The sequence below is a fragment of the Electrona antarctica genome (genome assembly GCF_951216825.1).
Source record: "Electrona antarctica genome assembly, chromosome: 2".
NCBI classification, from domain to species: Eukaryota; Metazoa; Chordata; class Actinopteri; order Myctophiformes; family Myctophidae; genus Electrona; species Electrona antarctica.
Window position 1 is genome coordinate 33,731,293 of NC_136807.1, and position 18,477 is coordinate 33,749,769.

Below are 18,477 nucleotides of genomic sequence, written 5' to 3' on the forward strand. Positions count from 1 at the left end.
CTGTATACATACATACGTTACATGTTACCCAACCAATATTGAAACATATCGTAATTACGTCACCATTGACAGCCAGTTATAACCCGACTTTAGTATTTAATTTCAATGTTTTACAGAGAGGCTGAGAATTGAAAGTTCCTAGCGGTCGACAGTACTACTCAAGTAGGCACTCGACAGTGCAGTTCTAGTTATTATTATTACTAGTGGTCTTGGTTCAGCTTGTTGGAGCTCACATTGTGCGTGCCATGACTCATCAGGTGACATCACGATGTGATGTTGCAGTGTTGATGATATTGGTTATTAAAGGCACGTCACAGCCATAGAGCGTTGTGTGGAAACACTGTGCCAATAAGGTTTACATTGTAGAAGAGGTTGAATGCTCCACAATACAGTTCTACTCATCACATGAAAGTGTCCCCACACTGATACGAGAGCAGAAAGCCCCAGAGTACCTGCTTGGACACTACTCCATTGTTCCATAATGTCTGGTTACACGCCAGACGAAAAACTCCGTATGGATCAGCTCATTAAGCTCAGAAGACAATGGCTGAGAGACCAGGAGCTGAGTCCACGAGAGCCTGTGATAAAACCTAAAGCTCCGGGCGCCATCGAGAAATTCTGGTCTAACTTTCTGCAACCCAGGTCTCTGTGGAGGCTTTATACCTACAAGGCATACACAGCTGGAGTGTTCACATTCACACGTCTGTTGATACCTGCGTGGGTTGTTCACTACTATGTGAAATACCACGTTGCTACAAGGCCCTATGGCATTGTGGGGGTCAAACCCAGACTGTTTCCTGGTGATACCATTTTGGAGACAGGGGAAGTTGTTCCAGATCTCCCCGAGAGCCACCACTGACGGCATCAAAGAAATATTTCCATATTGTCTTGTCATTAAAATGTGTACTACAGTATGACTAGGGCTAGAAAGGTCGTCTAGTTTTCACGAGCTTTCATTAGTCCGGTGGTTTCGTTTCACCTGACAAAAAGAAAAAGTGCATGGAATTTCAAATCTTCATGGTGGGATGGTAATAGCATGTACATTCATATCTTATTTTTGAGGGGCGCTAGTTGAGGTTGAGGGGCACCCCTCCTATGTCCAGGAATGAGATGATGGGAGATGTCATTGTTTGAGCATCCGTTACCGTTGTATATGTTGCTGGTAGAGACTAGAGAGATGGCCCAAATGAGATGATGTATGGTATAATCATGATGATCTATGATGATAAGAGCGTCCCTCACTTCACACAGGTGTGATTTTTGTTAGAATAGAAGAACCCTGGCTGATCATGTTTGTTTTGTTGAATCATTTTTGAGGGCCGCTAGCCCCTCCTATATACAGCTTTTGTCCTCACACTCTCAATATTTGCTATTGACAATGAAAGGAGAAATTAGATAAAAATTCCGCCAAATATAACGTAAATTAAACATCAATACATTAAACACCATTGACATTGAAGGGAAAATTCACATCATATAGACGAGCAAATCGGCTAACCAATCGCATGTCCAGAAGATATCAAACTCTACTGATTGGCCAGTATGAGATGATGCATGATGATGTACGATGACCCCCTCACTTCACACAGGTGTGATTTTTGTTTATTAAATTACCAGTTCTCCATCACAGACTCCTCCTTCCTTTTAGCCCGGAGAGGAGGTGGTTATAGGCTTGAGTGACAGCATGCATCGGAAGGAGATCAAAATCCAAAATGTCAATAAAATGCCACAGACGAAAAAAGTCAAGTCCACACTATTTATCCATAATGTATAAATGATAGATAAGGGGTCAGGACAACGAGGCCTTTTCGTGGAGGGGTCAGTCTGAAATTTGGACTTAGAATGTTTTTCGTCTGTGGTACTCACTGGTTCTACAATACCCGTTGTGCCGGACGTCTGTCTGTGTCTCTTTTATGCCCCTATATATGGAGAGCTCTGTGTCGGTCTGTCCCTGTCTTTTTTTATGCCCATAAATGGAGATCCCAGATGTCATCAATATACTGTATGCAATGCATATTAGGTTTCCACGGCTACCGGACATGTTGGCGTGTGTGTCCGGGTTGTTACTATATCCATCCATCCGTCCATCAATCAATCAATTAAAGAAGGCTTTCACGTCACCTGATTGTTATTATTATTATAGTGCAACCAGACTATTGTTATTGTGACACTTTCTTTTTCCTCTGGAGGAATCGAATAATCGAATCGAACTTCCGCTGTGATTGGCTGAGCTTTGCATAACGTTTGTAGCAGCTAATTGGCTGTTGTTGGTTATGTAACCAATCTATGTTTTATAAACAGACTATTCCGGAGTAATCTAACTTCCGCTGTGATTGGCCGAGATTTGCATAACGTTTGTAGTAGCTAATTGGCTATTCCGGAGTAATCTAACTTCCGCTGTGATTGGCCGGGCTTTGCATAACGTTTGTAGTAGCTAATTGGCTGTTGTTGGTTACGTAACCAATCTATGTTTTACAATCGTTTATAAAGACATGAGTTCCATTGAAGGGGCAGAAGACCAAACTATTCAAGCGTTATAGAAGTTTTCAAATTAGGGAGGGGCCTATATAAGCGACTGCGGCAACCACACTTTGCAATCTTTCAAAAATTGCGACTTTTCTACTTTACTAATTATTATTGCACGGCACTATTATATAATTAGTCAGGCCCAGCGTGATCTAGTATAAGAGTGACGACACTAGCGTTGACTCCCATTATAACAATGGAAGTGCTCATTCTATCTCAATGGGATAGTTCCAATGTTTGGAACTAGCATAGCCCATAGCAGCCCTCTTTCCCGCGAGATCAAAGCGTGTCGTAACTCTCTTCTTCTATGGCTTTGGTCAGGCCATGACACAGATAACCGGGAACACCATATATGGAGCTAAGCTAACTGACATATCTACTGTATCTTTATCTATGTCTGTCTGACATCATTGATTCCATCCATATTTGGGCATGGCTGACATTAGGACTCCATATGCATATGACTGAATCATAGTGACGTATGACGCCGGTACCAGGGTGACACTAGCACCGTAGCCAACGATATTTATATCGTTGGCTACAGTGTTATTCTCATTATTGTATTATTACTGTGATATTTATATCACAGTAATGTCAAATCTATGGCAAGGATTATTTAATTAATGTACTGAAAGGCAGTGTTCATTTTTTCAACAGATTTGATTTTGATTCTGCTTTGAATATTAACACACCATTTAGTCTGAAATTGTTTAGTCTAGTCTTATTCGACTAAATATCAAAAACCTCAGTCTTTTAGTATCTTAGTCAACAAAATTAACACTGCTGGGAGGTTGCATTGCTCTACTAAAGACAAAGTATTATAATTTTGTATCAATGAGTGTTTAGCTTGAACGCTAAAAACTTCAAATACCACCAGCCTACAAATACGAAACTACTTCTGACGTCATCAATGTGCGCCTCCTTGTTAGCGGCTGTCTTCTCTGCACTGCTATTTCAGACACATTTTTATTATTGAAGACGTAAACATGCCTATGAAAGGAAGGTTTCCGATCAGAAGGACACTGGAATATCTCCAGAAAGGCGACATTATCTTTAAAAACAGAGTGAAGATTATGACTGTGAATTACAACACGAGTGGAGAGCTCAGCGAGGGAGCAAGGTCAGTGGATTCTAACGCGACAGTGGCACTTGACTAAAGCATATTCAACATTAGATTATTTTGAACTGAAGAATCATTACATGTTACACCTCACTTTATATGATTATGCTATAATATTCCCATCTAACCCTCTCTTCAGAAAGTTTGTGTTCTTCAACGTTCCTCATATCCAGTACAAGAACCCGTGGGTTCAAGTAGTCATGTTTAAGAACATGACCCCATCGCCGTTCTTGAAATTCTACTTAGGTGAGAAGCCTGTGTATTTTTCATCCTTCTTTTACCACGTAACTTCGTAAGCCCTATTTCAAAAACACGATGTAGATCTGTTTTTGAGTGGTGTAAACCACTCCTACAACTGGCTTTGTTGTTTGTCTGTCTGTTCGTACCAAAAAATGAGCATGGTTGCTATGGTCACCCAGTTCACACGGGTGTGATTTCATTACGTCAGACCACAGCTGATCAGTCTATATAAGACCTTACACCACTCAGTTCACACGGGTGTGATTTTTTTAATAATGGATGACATGACAAAATGTAGCTAGACAAAATGAAATGCCGTGGGACGTCACAGTGAAAGTGGTTTAGATCGGTCTGAAATTTCTGTCCTGTCTCCTACAGATGATGGGGAGCAAGTACTGGTTGATGCTGAAGGAAAGGACTTCAAACAAATTTCACAACATGTTAGGAAAATTCTAGGCAAATCAGAGTAAGTGATGACACCCACCATTGCTAGAATTTGCTACACAAGTTAAAGGAGAATTCCATGCTAGAAGGCTTTCTTACCTTTCTTTGTAGTTGTTACGTCCCCACCAAAGAGGTCCAGGTGTTATTTTGTGCAAAAGCTCCTTATTGGCTATTTCCCCTACCATAAGCCCTCAATGAATTGCATTGAATTGAATGGGGCTATGGGGTGTTGTGCTAATTCGCTTATTTCCATCTCTCAAAATTATATTTTTGAGTGGTGTAAACCACTCCTACAACTGGCTTTTGTGTGCAGAAAAAAATGAGCATGGTTGCTATGTTCAAAATAATTTCTGACGTAATTAAATCACACCCGGGTGAACTGGATGACCGTAGCAACCATGCTCATTTTTTCTGCACAAAAAAAGCCAGTTGTGAAATCACATCCGGGTGTGATTTCATTACGTCAGATCAGAGCTGATCAGGCTATATAATACCTTACCTTATATAATACCTCACATCGGACAAAAACTCCAGCTGAATCAACTTCCTTACACCACTCAGTTCACACGGGTGTGATTTTTTTTTGTATATATCCTCTCTTCATAATGTAAATAATATCCCAAGCGGCACACTTTACTACTTATTTCGATGGAAATAAGCGAATTAGCACAACACCCCATAGCCCCATTCAATTCCCATTTAATTCAATGCAATTCATTGTGGGCTTATGGTAGGGGGAATAGCCAATAAGGAGCTTTTGCACAAAATAACACCTGGACCTCTTTGGTGGGGACGTAACAACTACAAAGAAAGGTAAGAAAGCCTTCTAGCATGGAATTCTCCTTTAAATTGCAACTTTGACTATTTTAAATCTGAATATAAACAAGTCTTGTGCTTTTCTGGGTATCTCAATCCTCTTAGCAGACCTTGTATTGAACTGTGCTTATTCTACAAACCGTTAATACATGTTTTAATCAATTCAATCTATCAATCCTAGTACCTTTCAGAATACAAAATTGGAATTAAAACTAAATTTTAAGATGATGAATTGGTTCTTTGATTGGAGGTAATTGGTGACCCACCTGCAAATGTATTTTCTGTTTATTAAAGACATGGGGAGACCCTAGCCCCTTTCGGGACGCTCGGTTACCTTTTCTGAATTTTGGACGGCGGTACCCTAGGGTCCCTGATCGGTTATTCCACTCTCCATAGGACGCAGATTTACCTTCTCTCGGTTCACGGAGACCTGCTCGGTCGCTCGAGTGTTGGTGAGATGTTTCAAAGATGCATACAACCGCTTTAGGAGACCGCCGCAACGTGTGCGAAACGGCATTAACCGCCATTTCCGTTAAGTATTTTGAACTCCTCTTCATGGACTTCCTTGTTGACTTCCCATTGTACCGCCTCCCGAGCGGCGACTGGCTAGCTGCACCATAGACATATATACATAGACGCCCCTTCCGGCTCTGAGGCGTGTGTCAAAATTGAAGGCACTATTTTCCCGACATTCCTTGCGAAGAATAGCGGAAGCAAAGCGGAAGCTTGTCAAGCTTCCGCGTGCGTAACATAAGTCCCGGAAAAGACGCGCTGTGATTGGCCAGTAGTCACTTGAGTGACAGCGAGAGACATGGAGGATTCACATGAGTGACGTCACTCGGGCAGCGACGCAGTCGCCTTCAGCAAATGCCTTCAGCACTTCTAAATAAGAAAGCTGCGGAGAACTGTTGCTTTGTGTTCACTCTTTTAATGTTTTCTGTTAGTAATCTAATCCCCCCTGGCTCTGATGTTGTATTGTTAATAACTTTGTTGTTTGTGTTTGTTTTTTGTCTTGTTTTGTAATGTATATTGTCATGACTGTTATAAAGATTTGTTAAAAAAAAAAAAGCCTTCAGCACTGCACTTCCGCCTTCATTGGGATACACGTCGCTCCAATGAACTGCAGCGGCAAATGAGGCGTCTATGTATATATGTCTATGAGCTGCACATCCTAGTTACTGCCTCTGATTGGCCGACCGCCGCGTACATGCAGGATGTTTATAATGCTGTTGTGTCGTGGGAGGCGGGACATGGGAAGTGAGGAAGAGAGAATTTCAGCGAAGCAAAACTTAAAAAAAAGATTAAAAATACTTAACGTCAACGACAGTTAATGCCATTTTGCACACGTTGCGGCGGTCTCCTAAAGCTGTTCTATGCATCTTTGAAACATCTCACCAACACTCGAGCGACCGATCAGGTCTCCGTGAACAGACATTGTCCAGATCTGCGTCCTATGGAGGGTGGAATAAGCTACCAGGGACCCTAGGGTACCGCCGTCCAAAATTCAGAAAAGGTAACCCCGAAAGGGGCTAGGGGAGACCCGTTACTGAACAATGATTTCTATCAACTTTTTATTGTTTTGAACCAATTTTCTTTTTTTAACCAAAATGTATCACTTTAAAGCACCTTTTAAAATTGTATTATGACAAGACATGTTTGTGGATGATCTGTTAATTTTGTATTTCATCCCTCCCTGCACGCAGAGAACTGTTAGAGGCAGAGGCTGATGCCAGGACGGAAGCCAGGAACCCTGCCAACTTTGGGCCTAAGAAGTACTGTCTGAGGGAGTGCATTTGCGAGGTGGATGGCCAGGTGCCATGCCCTGGCACCACACCACTGCCCAAAGAGATGACAGGAAAATACAAAAAAGCCCAGATGGCTGCCTTGCAGGACTGAGGCTGACGAGCAATGGACAATAACTATTGTAATATATGCTTATGGTTCTTTTTGTACGTTCATAATTAGTAGATAAAGTACTTTTTCCACACCTACTCAAGTCTGGCCCCCCCGTCTGTACACCTGAGAGACAGAGACCACAAAGCCACAGTTGTCTGTTTTATGTTTCTGTTGCTTCTGTGATTCTTTTAATGTTCTATATTTTCTGATTCACAAGATGGTGACAAAGCAAGCCGTTCTGAAGTGTTAACCACTGTTTTTTGAGTGGCGCTATCCCCTCCTATGTCCAGCTTTGAGGGTCTGTGTAAACACAAACATTGAAGACAAACGTGAGGACAAATTGTGATTGGGTGGGAGATTGCCATTGGTTGAGAATGAGATGACATAAGAGCGCCCCCTCACTTCACACAGGTGTGATTTCCCCCCCCCCCCCCTCTGTTGTACATTCATGATTGGAAAAAAAACTGGAACATTGCTTTCAGTTTTGTAAATGGTGGCAACTAGATGCAATATGAGCTCCAGTTTGTATTGTTTTGGCATGTTCTGTGAAATTTGTACTGCTAGGGTTAACAGTACAAGTTACAACCCTACTTTAGTGGGATGTACAGTAAGGGCCGATTCATACTCCTATTTTACCGCCGTTTCGGCGCTGTAGTGCCGAAATGATTTCGGCTCGTCGGAAATTTTCAGTAGCACCGAAGAGCCGACTTTAGGACGGTACCCCCCCCCCCCCCCCCCCCGAACCTAAAATGACATCACATTGTAGGCTCTACAGAGCCGAACAGACTTTTATTTGGCTCTAAAATAGGAGTATGAATCTGCCCTAAGAACGTTCTGATTTGTTTACACAATACAAAATATGTTCGAGGAAGAAACCATAGTTTAAACTTTTTCCATATTTTATTAGTGTCGAGATGGTGCCTCATGGTAATAAAATTGAAGTGTCTGAAACATGGTGTCTAAATAAGATGGGTTCTTTGTTACACCTAATTGTTTCCAAAGGTAAAAGTGAATAGTCAATATCAAAAAGCTGAACAAGTTATTCACATTAACCATAGTACATGTTTTATGTAAATGGATTTGTTCTGATATTACAACAGATTAGTTTATTAAAATGAAATGTGGACTTGAACAGCATGAAACCACCCTCGTATTCAGACAAACTTAATTTATACTCCCTCGCAACAGTGACACTGTACAGACCATAAATTAGGCTTTTACGTAAGGTGAGACATACAGTAGCAGCATTGTTAATACTTAGTGGCACTATTGATTAGTATCTTATCAATAACAGATTGGAATTAGACGGTGCACAAAATCTCATTTAATGTTTTGACTTGTTCTAAGAATTATGGAGATCCATTTATGTCAGTAATGTACAATGCATACTATAACAAATGAAATGTACTACGTGCATGTTGTGTTGCCTATGAGTGTTAGTGCTTTGCAAATGATAACTTCCGAGTGACTTGGTTAGATTGTTTTTTTACAATATTGTAAATCAGACCACTGCATTCTTTTCTCCACAACATTTATGCTCCATCCGAGTGTCACGTGTCCCAAAATAGCTGATCTATAAACAACGCATCAGCCATTTCCAGCACATGACACCATCATTTCGGGTTTGTCTCGTTGCGAATCTTTGGTAGTGTATGAATGAATGGTAGCTTTGTACACTGTACATAATTCATAACAGGACTTAGCAGAGAGGGAGGGTGCTTCACAGGACTGGACTAGCAGACAGGAAGATGTTACATTTGAGCCTAGAGCAGTAGAACAACTACATTGTGTAAAAACGTACTGTAGAGGCAGAGGGACAAGAAACTAGACCATTGCCTGCATAGAAATACAGCATCAAACAGCAATTCACAAGGATATTGTCATGAACATATGAATCATGCAACCTTAGGAAAAGCTACGATAATGCATTCATTCTGTGCTCGGTGGCTCAAATTAGTACCACTGTAAACCAAAAAAAAAAAACAGGATTTTGAAAATATTGTTTCACATGACGAACCATGACAACATTTTCACTCAACATTTCCAAAATAAAAGTCTTAAAGAGTTTAACCAGCGTTAACACCAACTATGACAAAGGCCTGAGATGAAGAGTGAGTCAGAACATATTTGAACCATGGACTGTAAAGATTTGAAGTTGAACTGAATCATGCATTAGAAAACATATAGTAGCCAAACGCTAATACATGCCGATTTGTATTGTTGCATTAAAAATGCAAAAACTTCCATTAACAAATTGACAGCTGTTAAAGCAAACTGCTTGAGGTGAACACAACATTCATACAATTTTATGTCTAGGGCTGCAACTATCGATTATTTTCTTAGCGATTATGTTATCGATAATTTTTTAGATTCATCAAATAATTGATTATATATGGCACGATTAACACAATTCTAATAGTTTTTGAGCCTGTAGATCTGCTATTTTTGAAATGGTTTGAAAAACAAAAACAGAACATTCTTTTTATATAATTGATTAAATCAATTAACTGTTGCAGCCCTAATTATCTCTGCCAGGCCAAAGGCAAGAGGGGAGATCATGTTTTCACCCCTATGTGTCTTTATGGAGCTAATCTAATCTTGCAAACTGGTGGTGCGATCAGCGTGTTTTCACGTTTTATATATTTTTGAAATATTTAACGTGAGTCCATTTTATAATACTTAAGTCAATAAGGGTTGAATGGAATTGAAACTACACCCAAATGTGGAGTCATAGACTAGAGTGGACACCTGGTCTGGCAGAGATAGTTTGCAATCGACTGAGAGCTCTAGTTGTGCATGTAATGCCGTCAGGTATATTCAGTTGTACTGTAGTTCATGTACCTACTGTATTGTTAAGTAGGGCTAAAGCCAACCTCTCTAGTTGTGCATGTACAGTAATCCTGTCAGCTATATTCTGTTGTACTGTAGTTGTACCTACTCTATTATCAAATAGGACTAAGATTAAAGCCAGCCTCTGCTCTCTGCTAGCAAACATGACCCGTTCCTGCAATCGTGAAGTGTGCCTTGTGCTTTTCATCTGCAATTCTATTAAAACAAACTTTTCTTTTTACTGACAATTCCAAATGGTGAAATTATATTTTATGTAAATTAATTTCATGGTCAATGTCCTTCAAGTGCTAAGTTGCACAATTATTGGACCAAAACGTTTTTATGTGTGATTTATTTTTGATTTGTTATCATTATTGTCAAATTTGCTTTGTGTAGAGTAAGTAAAGTGTTTGTTTGTTTGGTAACAATCACATGAACACAAAATATAGTATTAGCCATACACAACCTAACACATAAGAGCAATTAAAACATCTCTCATTTTTGGGCCAAATCATATAGCATAAAGCAACTTGGTACTGTTGAGAGACTTAGTAGACAACTTCCAGTTCAAAAGACCCATTTGGCAACTGCATAAAAAAACAGGAATTATCCTTTAAGTGCAGTGGTATTCTTCCCTTGTCTCCATTCTATCAAAACAGCTAACAGTTACTGCGAACACATCTACAAATGCATTTTGTAGTGCTTGTATGGGATGGAACTTTCTGAATCTGTAGACACTTCCTACTCCTCAACTACTGCGATACAGTGCGTATCAAGTACAACTGACCTCGCCCTCACCGCGTGTGAGGGATCATTAGTCATTTAAAGTGAGCTATCCAGGTGGATGGAGAACCTTCCTTTGTTATAAGTAGCAGGTGATCCGGTGCGGTCATTATGAGAACCATGTGTCAGCGTGTCTTTTTATTCTGTTCCTGCAGGGTGTGCTGCAGCTCCCTCAGGTTCTCCGACAGCAGCTCCACCTCGTCCAGGCGACCGTTTTGCTTGGCATCAAAGATGTAGGCCCTAATGTTGTCAATCTGCTGCAGGAGCAGCTCCTCCTCGATCACGTCAACGTCGCGCAGAACCGCGTCCTCGTCCGCCTCGTCAAACGGGTTGGTCGAGACCCCCGGGGAATTCCCAGAGGCCTCGGCGAAAGGGTTGCTGGCGTCGCTGTGCTCCTCCTCAAAAGGGTTGCCAGTCGTGCCGTCTCGCTCTCCCTCCTCCTCACCTTCGCCCTCCTCCTCGAAGGGGTTGTACTCTTTCTTACCATTGGTTGCCCGGTGCTCCTTCCGGATCTCCTCAAAGAAGGGATTGGACGTGTCCTCCTCTACGGGAGTAGAGTCCTCCTCATCAAAGGGATTGAGGGAGGCACTGTTCTGTTCCTCGCCACCGGGAGGAGTCACATGTCCACCCAAGCTTCTCAGTCTCGGGGGCGACTCCTCCTGCGCCGTGAAAGCCGGGAACGCCCTTAGAGACGGCGGGCTCCTTTCGGCTTTCGGCGTCGGCTCCTCCGCGGGATCTTCATCCTCGTCGCATTGAGCGTTCCCCGCAGGGCCCAAGTCCAGAGAGTTCTCCCAGACAATGGAGAGAGCTGGGGCCACAGGCTCCATCTCCCCTCTCTCCTCCCTCTCGCGGGCCTCTAAGCGCCTGATCTCATCCTGCTGCAAGCTCTCCTCGTTGGCCAACTGCTGGGAGAGGGCGATGGCCAGGCTGGTCTGCTGCTGGTCGTACTCGTCCTGTAGCTGTCGCAGGTTCTCCTCCAGCATGGCCACCTCGTCCATCCGATGGGCCTCCCGTGCTTGCCGCAGGAACGACTGGATGTTTTCTATCTGCTGCAGCAGCGGGTCTTCAAACTCGCTCCGTGTGACGAGGGAGTCTGAGGAGGGCAACCAACCACCGGCTTTGGTCATGCGTGGGGCCGTGGGCGCCTGGGGAAGCTCTCCGTTGATGTTGGCGACTTGACGGTTCTTCTCGGACTCCTGCCTCCTCTTCAGGGTCTCCTGGGAAACCTGGTGGACACATACTGTATGCTAACTTCACAGGTAACTAAAGACTGAAGCCAAATGTGTTCACTTCATCACATGACCTTGCTGCTTGCCGAAAATCGGACATTTTCATCGAGCAGCACCGCATTGTGACAAAGATATATCAACAGTACGTATTTACTCCTCACCAATCTCTCCTGCTGAAGCCGCTTCTCTTGTTCTTGTTTCTTCTTTTCTTTCAGCTCTTCGTACTTCTCTTTAGTGGGTAGAGACATCAAACCTAACAACTTCTCCTAGAAAGTGGACCAAAATGGAGAATGGGGTGTTTGTTTGGCACATGTATAATGTTGAAAAGACAAACACATTAATTTGTTGTAAAATTGGAAATCTCACCTGAACAAAGAGTGTAGCTGTGTAGCGGATCATTTTCTGCAGCTGGAGAGTCTTGGGACGTGGCGGTGGGTCATCTTTCAAGCCCAGTGTTAAAATCCTCTTACTAACAAGAACACAAAAAACATTTAATCCAGGTAAAAATGTAACAAACAAACAAAACGAATACTCTTCAAAGTCAAATCTGTTTAGTATCGGCATGATCTGCCATCTACCTTAGTGCATCAATTAGTTCATAGTATTTCTGTACTTCCATTCTCAGTCCACCAGAAGTGTCCAGATTGTATGTTGTCTCTCCAGCACTGTGGGTGTATGCAGCGAGAATTACAGTACACGTCATCTACAGACATCAAAGAATACCAATTTCAGTAATTTCTCTGTTTAAAATGGCTGCCACATAAGGGGCCTTACTTGAGAGACTCGGCCATTCGGATGTACTCTGGAGCCCTCTCATCCACTTTATCCATGCACAACCTCAGCCTCTGTCAGACAGGAAAAGAAAATATGAGCCAGTGAATTGAAGGAAACAACTGAATGACTCTCAGGAAGGAAGGATATAACAGAATAAACATAAGGATGCGAAAATGAAAGAGTAATGGAGGAATGCATCTATGCATGATGAAGGTCTACAACCAAAATGACTTGCAAGTCATGTGTGCATAATTCCATTATTTGTCAATACGTGTTATGGTTTTTCAGGTGTTTCTTATTTATTATGAGAACTAATCTTGCCAATTGGGGAATGTCAGGAAAACTCTAAATGATAGTGTTAAGGCCAAATGATACTTTGCGTAGCTGCGAGGTTATGTTAGCTTCATGTCATCAGCTCATGTCTGTGCAGACATCCACGAATCTCATAGTGTGTGTTTTGTATCCAGTCATATCCTTCCTCATACTTTAAAAACATTACATTTTCACCGACTATTAGGCTATCTAGGCTAAACCATGCAAAAATGTGCTTGTAAACTCATCCCATGTTTAACCCCAAGGGCACATTCCTCCTTTTAGAATTATTTTGTATAAATCTGTGCCACTGTGCCTCTTTTTGCAAACCGTTAATAAAGTATTCAATCAAATATTTTTATTTCGTTGTTGTTTGTGATCATTTTGTTTACATGTTTTATTTGTACTTAAAATTGTACGTAAAAACCCAAATAAAGTGTTGATCATGAAAAAAAAAAAAACAGGCCTCTACCATTGAGTTCTGCTGACTGCCAATACCAATGACCTACCTCATACAGTTTCACTATGTCAGGCATGTGGTCTTTCTCCTCCAGCTTCTGCTGCCTCTTCAGCAGGGTGTCCATGCAGTGGTGACAGCAGCGGATCCTATCATCATCCTTCTCCTCCAGCATGGAGGTGACACTGCTCAGGCTGCTGATGCTGCCTCTTCTGGAGCCCATCCCACCGCCACCCCCTGCCGGGAACACCTGCTGCTGGGACTGGCCAGGGCTTCCGGGGACACACAGCGCCTCCCTGGTCCCACTAATTAGCTTATCTAGGCAGTGGGGGGGGACAAACGGAGGAAAAAAAGGCTCAAATTTCACACTGTGGTGGTGAACTGGCAGAAATGTGACCTGACTCCACCCCGACACTGGTTATGATTGGATAGGATTTCATCTAGCTATAGCCCTTGCTCTGCAAGGTTATCATAGTTTTGCGTTTGTCATTAGTCTTTATTATTTTGTTTTGACTTTATGTTATCAATTTCAGTTTGTTTTTGAAGTTGGTTGGCTAGTTTGGTTTAGTTTTTATTTTGTGAAAAGGCTTAATTTATTAGTTTTACCGTCAGTTGTTTTTTATTGAATATGTGGTATTTTTCAGAGGTGATTCAGAAATGTGAGAACGGTATGCTCCCAGTAGTTGACAGAAGTATCTCTACTTAAATGTTTGAAACGTTTTACTTTACGAAATATTTGACGTCAATTAACACCCCCCCCAATTAACATGATACTCACAAGCCAACGGCAGGGGAACAAAGTCCATGCACTTCCTGCACATGATAGACCCACAGAGACGGCAGTGGTGCCGTCTATTCCGCATGTTGAACTTGTGCCCGCAGTCGGGACAGAAGGGCACATCCGAGTCACTAACCCATGCCACTACAGATTTCTCTACCGCTGTAAAAGATACGGGCATTCGGTCATTTGCTTGTATTAAATCCACAACAAAAGGGAGCAAATCTCATAGAAAATCGAAGTGGACAAACCTCTGATTTTGGCAGTGTCTGAGTTGGTCCGGTCAAAAGACGTCAGCTGAAAATAAACGGTTTTCTTGGTAAGGGGTGAGGTGGGAGCATTTAGTCTAGTGAAACACTGACAATAAAGTAATTGGTATTAACGAGTAGCGATTTGCTGTTGCACCTTCTCCAGGCGGATGATGAGCTTATTGACCTCTATGACGTAATGATCTATCCTGGCTGCCCGGTGTTTTTTGAAGAAGTCCACGTGGTTTCTGGTTGCGCCTACCAATGAGACAAAGAAAATAATGATATAAGAATATATTAGCTAGCGGTGAAAAAGTTAAATTACATGAACCTTAGCATCCCTATTCTGGGGCAAATGATCTGCCAGCAAGATTGGGTGTAGACGGAAAAAGGGACTCAATGTAGTAAATGGGTTGTAGTAAACTTCAAGTGAACTTAGTTAATCGAACTAATCAATTTAAACAATTGTGGAAAATAACCGATTTTTTTTAAACGAATGGAAATAAATATACATATATTTATAATACAAAATTGTGAAAAAAGCCAATCTACAAGCTTCTCAAAATTCTGCCTTTCTTCAGCATTGTACGACAAAGTATAGGCCTAAAGGCTATGCAACTCCTTCCTAATTGGAACCATCATCCCCAATGCCAGTTGCAAGAAGTTGCATTGATGTGCGACTAATATAGTATAGTTACATTGTTACATTGGTCTGGCCTTTAGGTGGTTAATCAGATTAATCTATGTAGTAATATTTTGTTTATATAAAAAATAAACACGATTCTCAATTATTCGATTAATCGCTGAGAAAATATAGTATATCCAAGCAGCATTCAGTGTATTCAGGCTCTCACCCAGTTCCTGAGGCTCCCACATGTACGGGTCCACTCCGCCATAGTAGAAGGACTCATAGCTGCCTGTGTCAGGCCTGTCTTCTCCATCCCGCTTTAGTAATTTGTCTTTGGCTTTCATAGCCTTCTGAACCAGACCTACCGGTATACACAAGTTGGCATATGAGTAGCGTTAGTGATTGGCAATACTGTATATAGACATTTGACTGCTTTATATGTTATTGTTTCATTAAAGGCTTTAAATAGTCGACTGTTGGTCAACTAGTCTAATTATTCTCAGCTTTTTTTTTTTCATTTCAAGGACCCCCATTTGATACAACCCTAAATACACAGTAAAATCCAGTGTTAAATTTAACTGAGTGTACAAATGGAACCTTAAAGTCCATTTGGTTACAGACATGTAAAGGTCAATTTGGTTCCTACTAGATCGTTTTAACTGGGGACCCCCTGAAAACCCACTCAAGGACCCCTGGGTGCCTGAACCAGTGGACTAGTAACTAGTTGACTGTTAAAACCCATCCCTAATAAACATACGGTTCAGAAGAGAAGGAAGACAGATTACAATGATTAGAGGGATTACAAGGAAGAGGGATTATTATTGCAATGGGAGGGGTGAAAGGTGGAGATTTCTATAGACGAATCCATGGAACAGTGCCCTGTAGGCCAAGTGTAGCTAATCAGTGCTGCGGTGTAAAGCTGCACTTAATGGTACACTGCATTAATGGCTGTGCCCATGCAGGCACCCCTCCGTGGATTCGTATATAGTCAATTCACATTTCACAGCAGCCATTATGACATGAAATTGCAGGGTAAACAGGTGTGTTACCAATGATACTAATTAAAGGGTGTGTTCCATTCAGGTCAAACAGAGGCAGAGTAATGATATTGTGCTTGTTGGCTCACTGGATGGAAAGGCTCTACACTAAACAGAATGGAACCAAAAGACACTGATAAATACACTCAAGGTTGCATATAGACTAACTTTTGAGCTGTCCCTTCATATGGCGGTCCTCCCCTGAGTGTTCCTCTTCATAGTGGTCCTGGAGTTGGTAGAAGGACTGCAGGTCCTTCAGACACAGAGGGCAGAGGAAGCCCTCCTTCATTTCTGCCCCTTCAAATGGGCCTGGGTAGCCGGAGGCCATGATGACAAGACTTGGTGTGCACAAAACGGGAGGATCCTGCTTCAGTCTGCACAACGCTGGGTGGGCAGCCCACCCCATATCGGCTCCATTGCACCAGAGGAAAAGGTTCCTGAGATCACAACAAGGTAGTGTTAGTCAACCATGCATATAATAGACTCCTGTTGAAGACTGGGAGCATTTGTGGCGTTCAAATGATTGTACTAGGGGCCTGGGGTACCTGGTGGTACACTTACTGTATTGAATTGAACTAAGTTGAAACAAGCTCCATTGACAGTGACAGCCCATTCATGAAAAGTCCTATCTGATTGTAATAAACGCTGATAAACTCACTAATATGTAACCTTTTAATGGACAGCTTGGATAGTCCTCTTTGTCATGTTATGAGCAACCTTCTGTCAATAAACGTCATTTTTCTGTGTTCGTGTTTGGAAGCACTCGTTTTAAATCACTCAATGTAACTGCACAGTGCAATTTCAAAACAGTTCAATACACTACGCAGGGTGTTGAGTGATTTACAACGAGCGCTTCCCAACCCTCGCCCGGGTGGGAGAGATGATGTCGTCCGTGTGCAGCTCGTGGAAAAGTGGAGATATTTGACTAAACACACGTTTTCTGCCATAACTTTGAAATGGATATGAAAGGACTGACTCCAAATTATTGGTGAGTATACACGCTTATATTACATGCATTCTAGGGCTAGATCCAAGGCTAAGCACATAGAAAAACTGAAATTATATTAACGTGCAGTGGACTTTGCAATTTGCATTAACAGTTTACTGTGACTGAACCGGTCCAAGTTGAGTGGCATAGAGCTAGAGTGGCATTATGTATTTGAATCCCATTCTGAGTTGGCTCAAGCTACCCGTAGTGCTGCAGACAGCAACAACTACAGAGCAACGCCTCATTAGCTTTAGCCTGTTTCTGTCTTGTTGTAAACTAAAACATCATAGAAATAATCATTTCATACGCAAATAATGCTCAAGTCCCCCCTGCGAAGGAAAAAAAAGAAGCCATCGTTTAATACTTACAAATGTACAGAACAACAACTGTATTGTTAGCAGTTTGGGGTATTTTGACAGCTTGAAATATCCAGCTGCAGCATAGCAGCCCTGCCTAGTCATGTGACTAGCATACACTTGTTAGTTGTTACGGCATAGCATGAGGGACACACGGTACCAGTCGCAAACACAGAAACACCCACTTGTTCCACAGCTGTAGGCAGACTTCACGCCAGATGGTGTATTGCTGCCTTGTGGTGCCTACCACTGTTGGTCTTGGGTACTGCCCACTGTTCATATATCTACACCAGTGGTTAAAATGTTTAATTTCAAAGATGGTCCCAAATAAGTGTACAAATGGATGGACACCCCAAAGAGGGTCCCTGGACCAGTGGACTGTGGACCCCACGTTGAGAGCCACTGATCTACGTACACTATCTGACCTTACACTTTTAACCACTTATAAGCTATAGGCACTATATGTTTTCGCAGAAAAAAACCTCACAATGTGTTGCATATTTGTATTTTATTCATACCCAGTATAGGGTCGCAAGGGTTTGTGTGTTTAGCGTGAAGGCCTTTAGAGCAGATTATATACATCATAGATTTCACAGGTCTGATCATAGAAATTTAGGATACAGACCGATATCTAGCACTTCCGAAAACAGTTAGACAGTTAACTTGTAGAACAGGAGATTTCAAATATTTGTGTAGTAGGACCGTGTCAGGTGGGGATATGGGTTAACCAACCCATTCTGGACGGGAACCCCTTTTGGTGTTTCAAGCATAATGTTATACTTTAGCTATTGAAAAATAGCAGATCTACAAGCTCATAGCGTGGCACTTGGTGCTTGTAAGTCTGCTATTTTTTTTTAAATCGTGAAAATGTGGAGAATCTTTGATTCTTTCAGAGCAAACGTTTTTAACACAAATATTTGCTTCTGGAGGGTCCTTGAAACAACATATTTTGAGATTTGGGGTCCTTGACATGAAATATTGAGCACCACCGATATAGAAACAGGAGGTTTTTCAGA

The 18,477-nt window shown here is 41.9% G+C and overlaps 3 protein-coding genes across 4 annotated transcripts; 2 read left to right on the plus strand and 1 right to left on the minus strand.

Moving 5' to 3' along the window:
• Positions 1-481: 481 nt before the first annotated feature.
• LOC306933105 (NADH dehydrogenase [ubiquinone] 1 beta subcomplex subunit 6-like) lies at positions 482-859 on the plus strand (the record flags this gene model as incomplete). Its single annotated transcript, XM_079515117.1, has 1 exon — positions 482-859. The coding sequence occupies one exon, from the start codon at positions 482-484 to the stop codon at positions 857-859; it is 378 nt and encodes a 125-aa protein (XP_079371243.1).
• A 2,575-nt stretch (positions 860-3,434) lies between these two features.
• On the plus strand, positions 3,435-9,075 carry mrps25 (mitochondrial ribosomal protein S25). The gene is made up of 4 exons (XM_079489335.1): positions 3,435-3,646; positions 3,786-3,892; positions 4,265-4,352; positions 6,850-9,075. The coding sequence occupies exons 1-4, from the start codon at positions 3,513-3,515 to the stop codon at positions 7,040-7,042; spliced, it is 522 nt and encodes a 173-aa protein (XP_079345461.1). The 5' UTR covers positions 3,435-3,512; the 3' UTR covers positions 7,043-9,075.
• Positions 9,076-9,420: 345 nt separating this feature from the next.
• rbsn (rabenosyn, RAB effector) lies at positions 9,421-17,648 on the minus strand. 2 transcript variants are annotated; one of them, XR_013788396.1, is made up of 13 exons: positions 17,474-17,648; positions 16,286-16,554; positions 15,307-15,441; positions 14,610-14,710; positions 14,456-14,501; positions 14,205-14,366; positions 13,479-13,744; positions 12,658-12,728; positions 12,462-12,548; positions 12,250-12,352; positions 12,045-12,149; positions 9,513-11,880; positions 9,421-9,481 (listed from the first exon to the last, which is right to left on the minus strand). XR_013788396.1 is itself a non-coding variant. In XM_079488825.1 (12 exons), exons 2-12 carry the CDS (start codon positions 16,521-16,523, stop codon positions 10,780-10,782), a joined length of 2,415 nt encoding a protein of 804 aa, XP_079344951.1. In that variant the 5' UTR covers positions 16,524-16,554; positions 17,474-17,648; the 3' UTR covers positions 9,421-10,779. The 2 variants fall into 2 exon arrangements, 1 of the variants encoding a protein (XP_079344951.1); XM_079488825.1 differs by having other exon boundaries at positions 9,421-11,880.
• Positions 17,649-18,477: the final 829 nt, after the last annotated feature.

Coding starts and splice junctions, on each gene's coding strand:
- rbsn (XM_079488825.1), bottom strand. CDS start 16,523: ATGGGGTGGGCTGCCCACCCAGCGTTGTGCAGACTGAAGCAGGATCCT. Junction 15,442..16,285: donor TATGAAGGGACAGCTCAAAA/GTTAGTCTATAT, acceptor GTATACCGGTAG/GTCTGGTTCAGAAGGCTATG. Junction 14,367..14,455: donor AGACACTGCCAAAATCAGAG/GTTTGTCCACTT, acceptor TATCTTTTACAG/CGGTAGAGAAATCTGTAGTG.
- mrps25 (XM_079489335.1), top strand. CDS start 3,513: ATGCCTATGAAAGGAAGGTTTCCGATCAGAAGGACACTGGAATATCTC. Junction 3,893..4,264: donor GTTCTTGAAATTCTACTTAG/GTGAGAAGCCTG, acceptor TGTCTCCTACAG/ATGATGGGGAGCAAGTACTG. Junction 4,353..6,849: donor AAAATTCTAGGCAAATCAGA/GTAAGTGATGAC, acceptor CCCTGCACGCAG/AGAACTGTTAGAGGCAGAGG.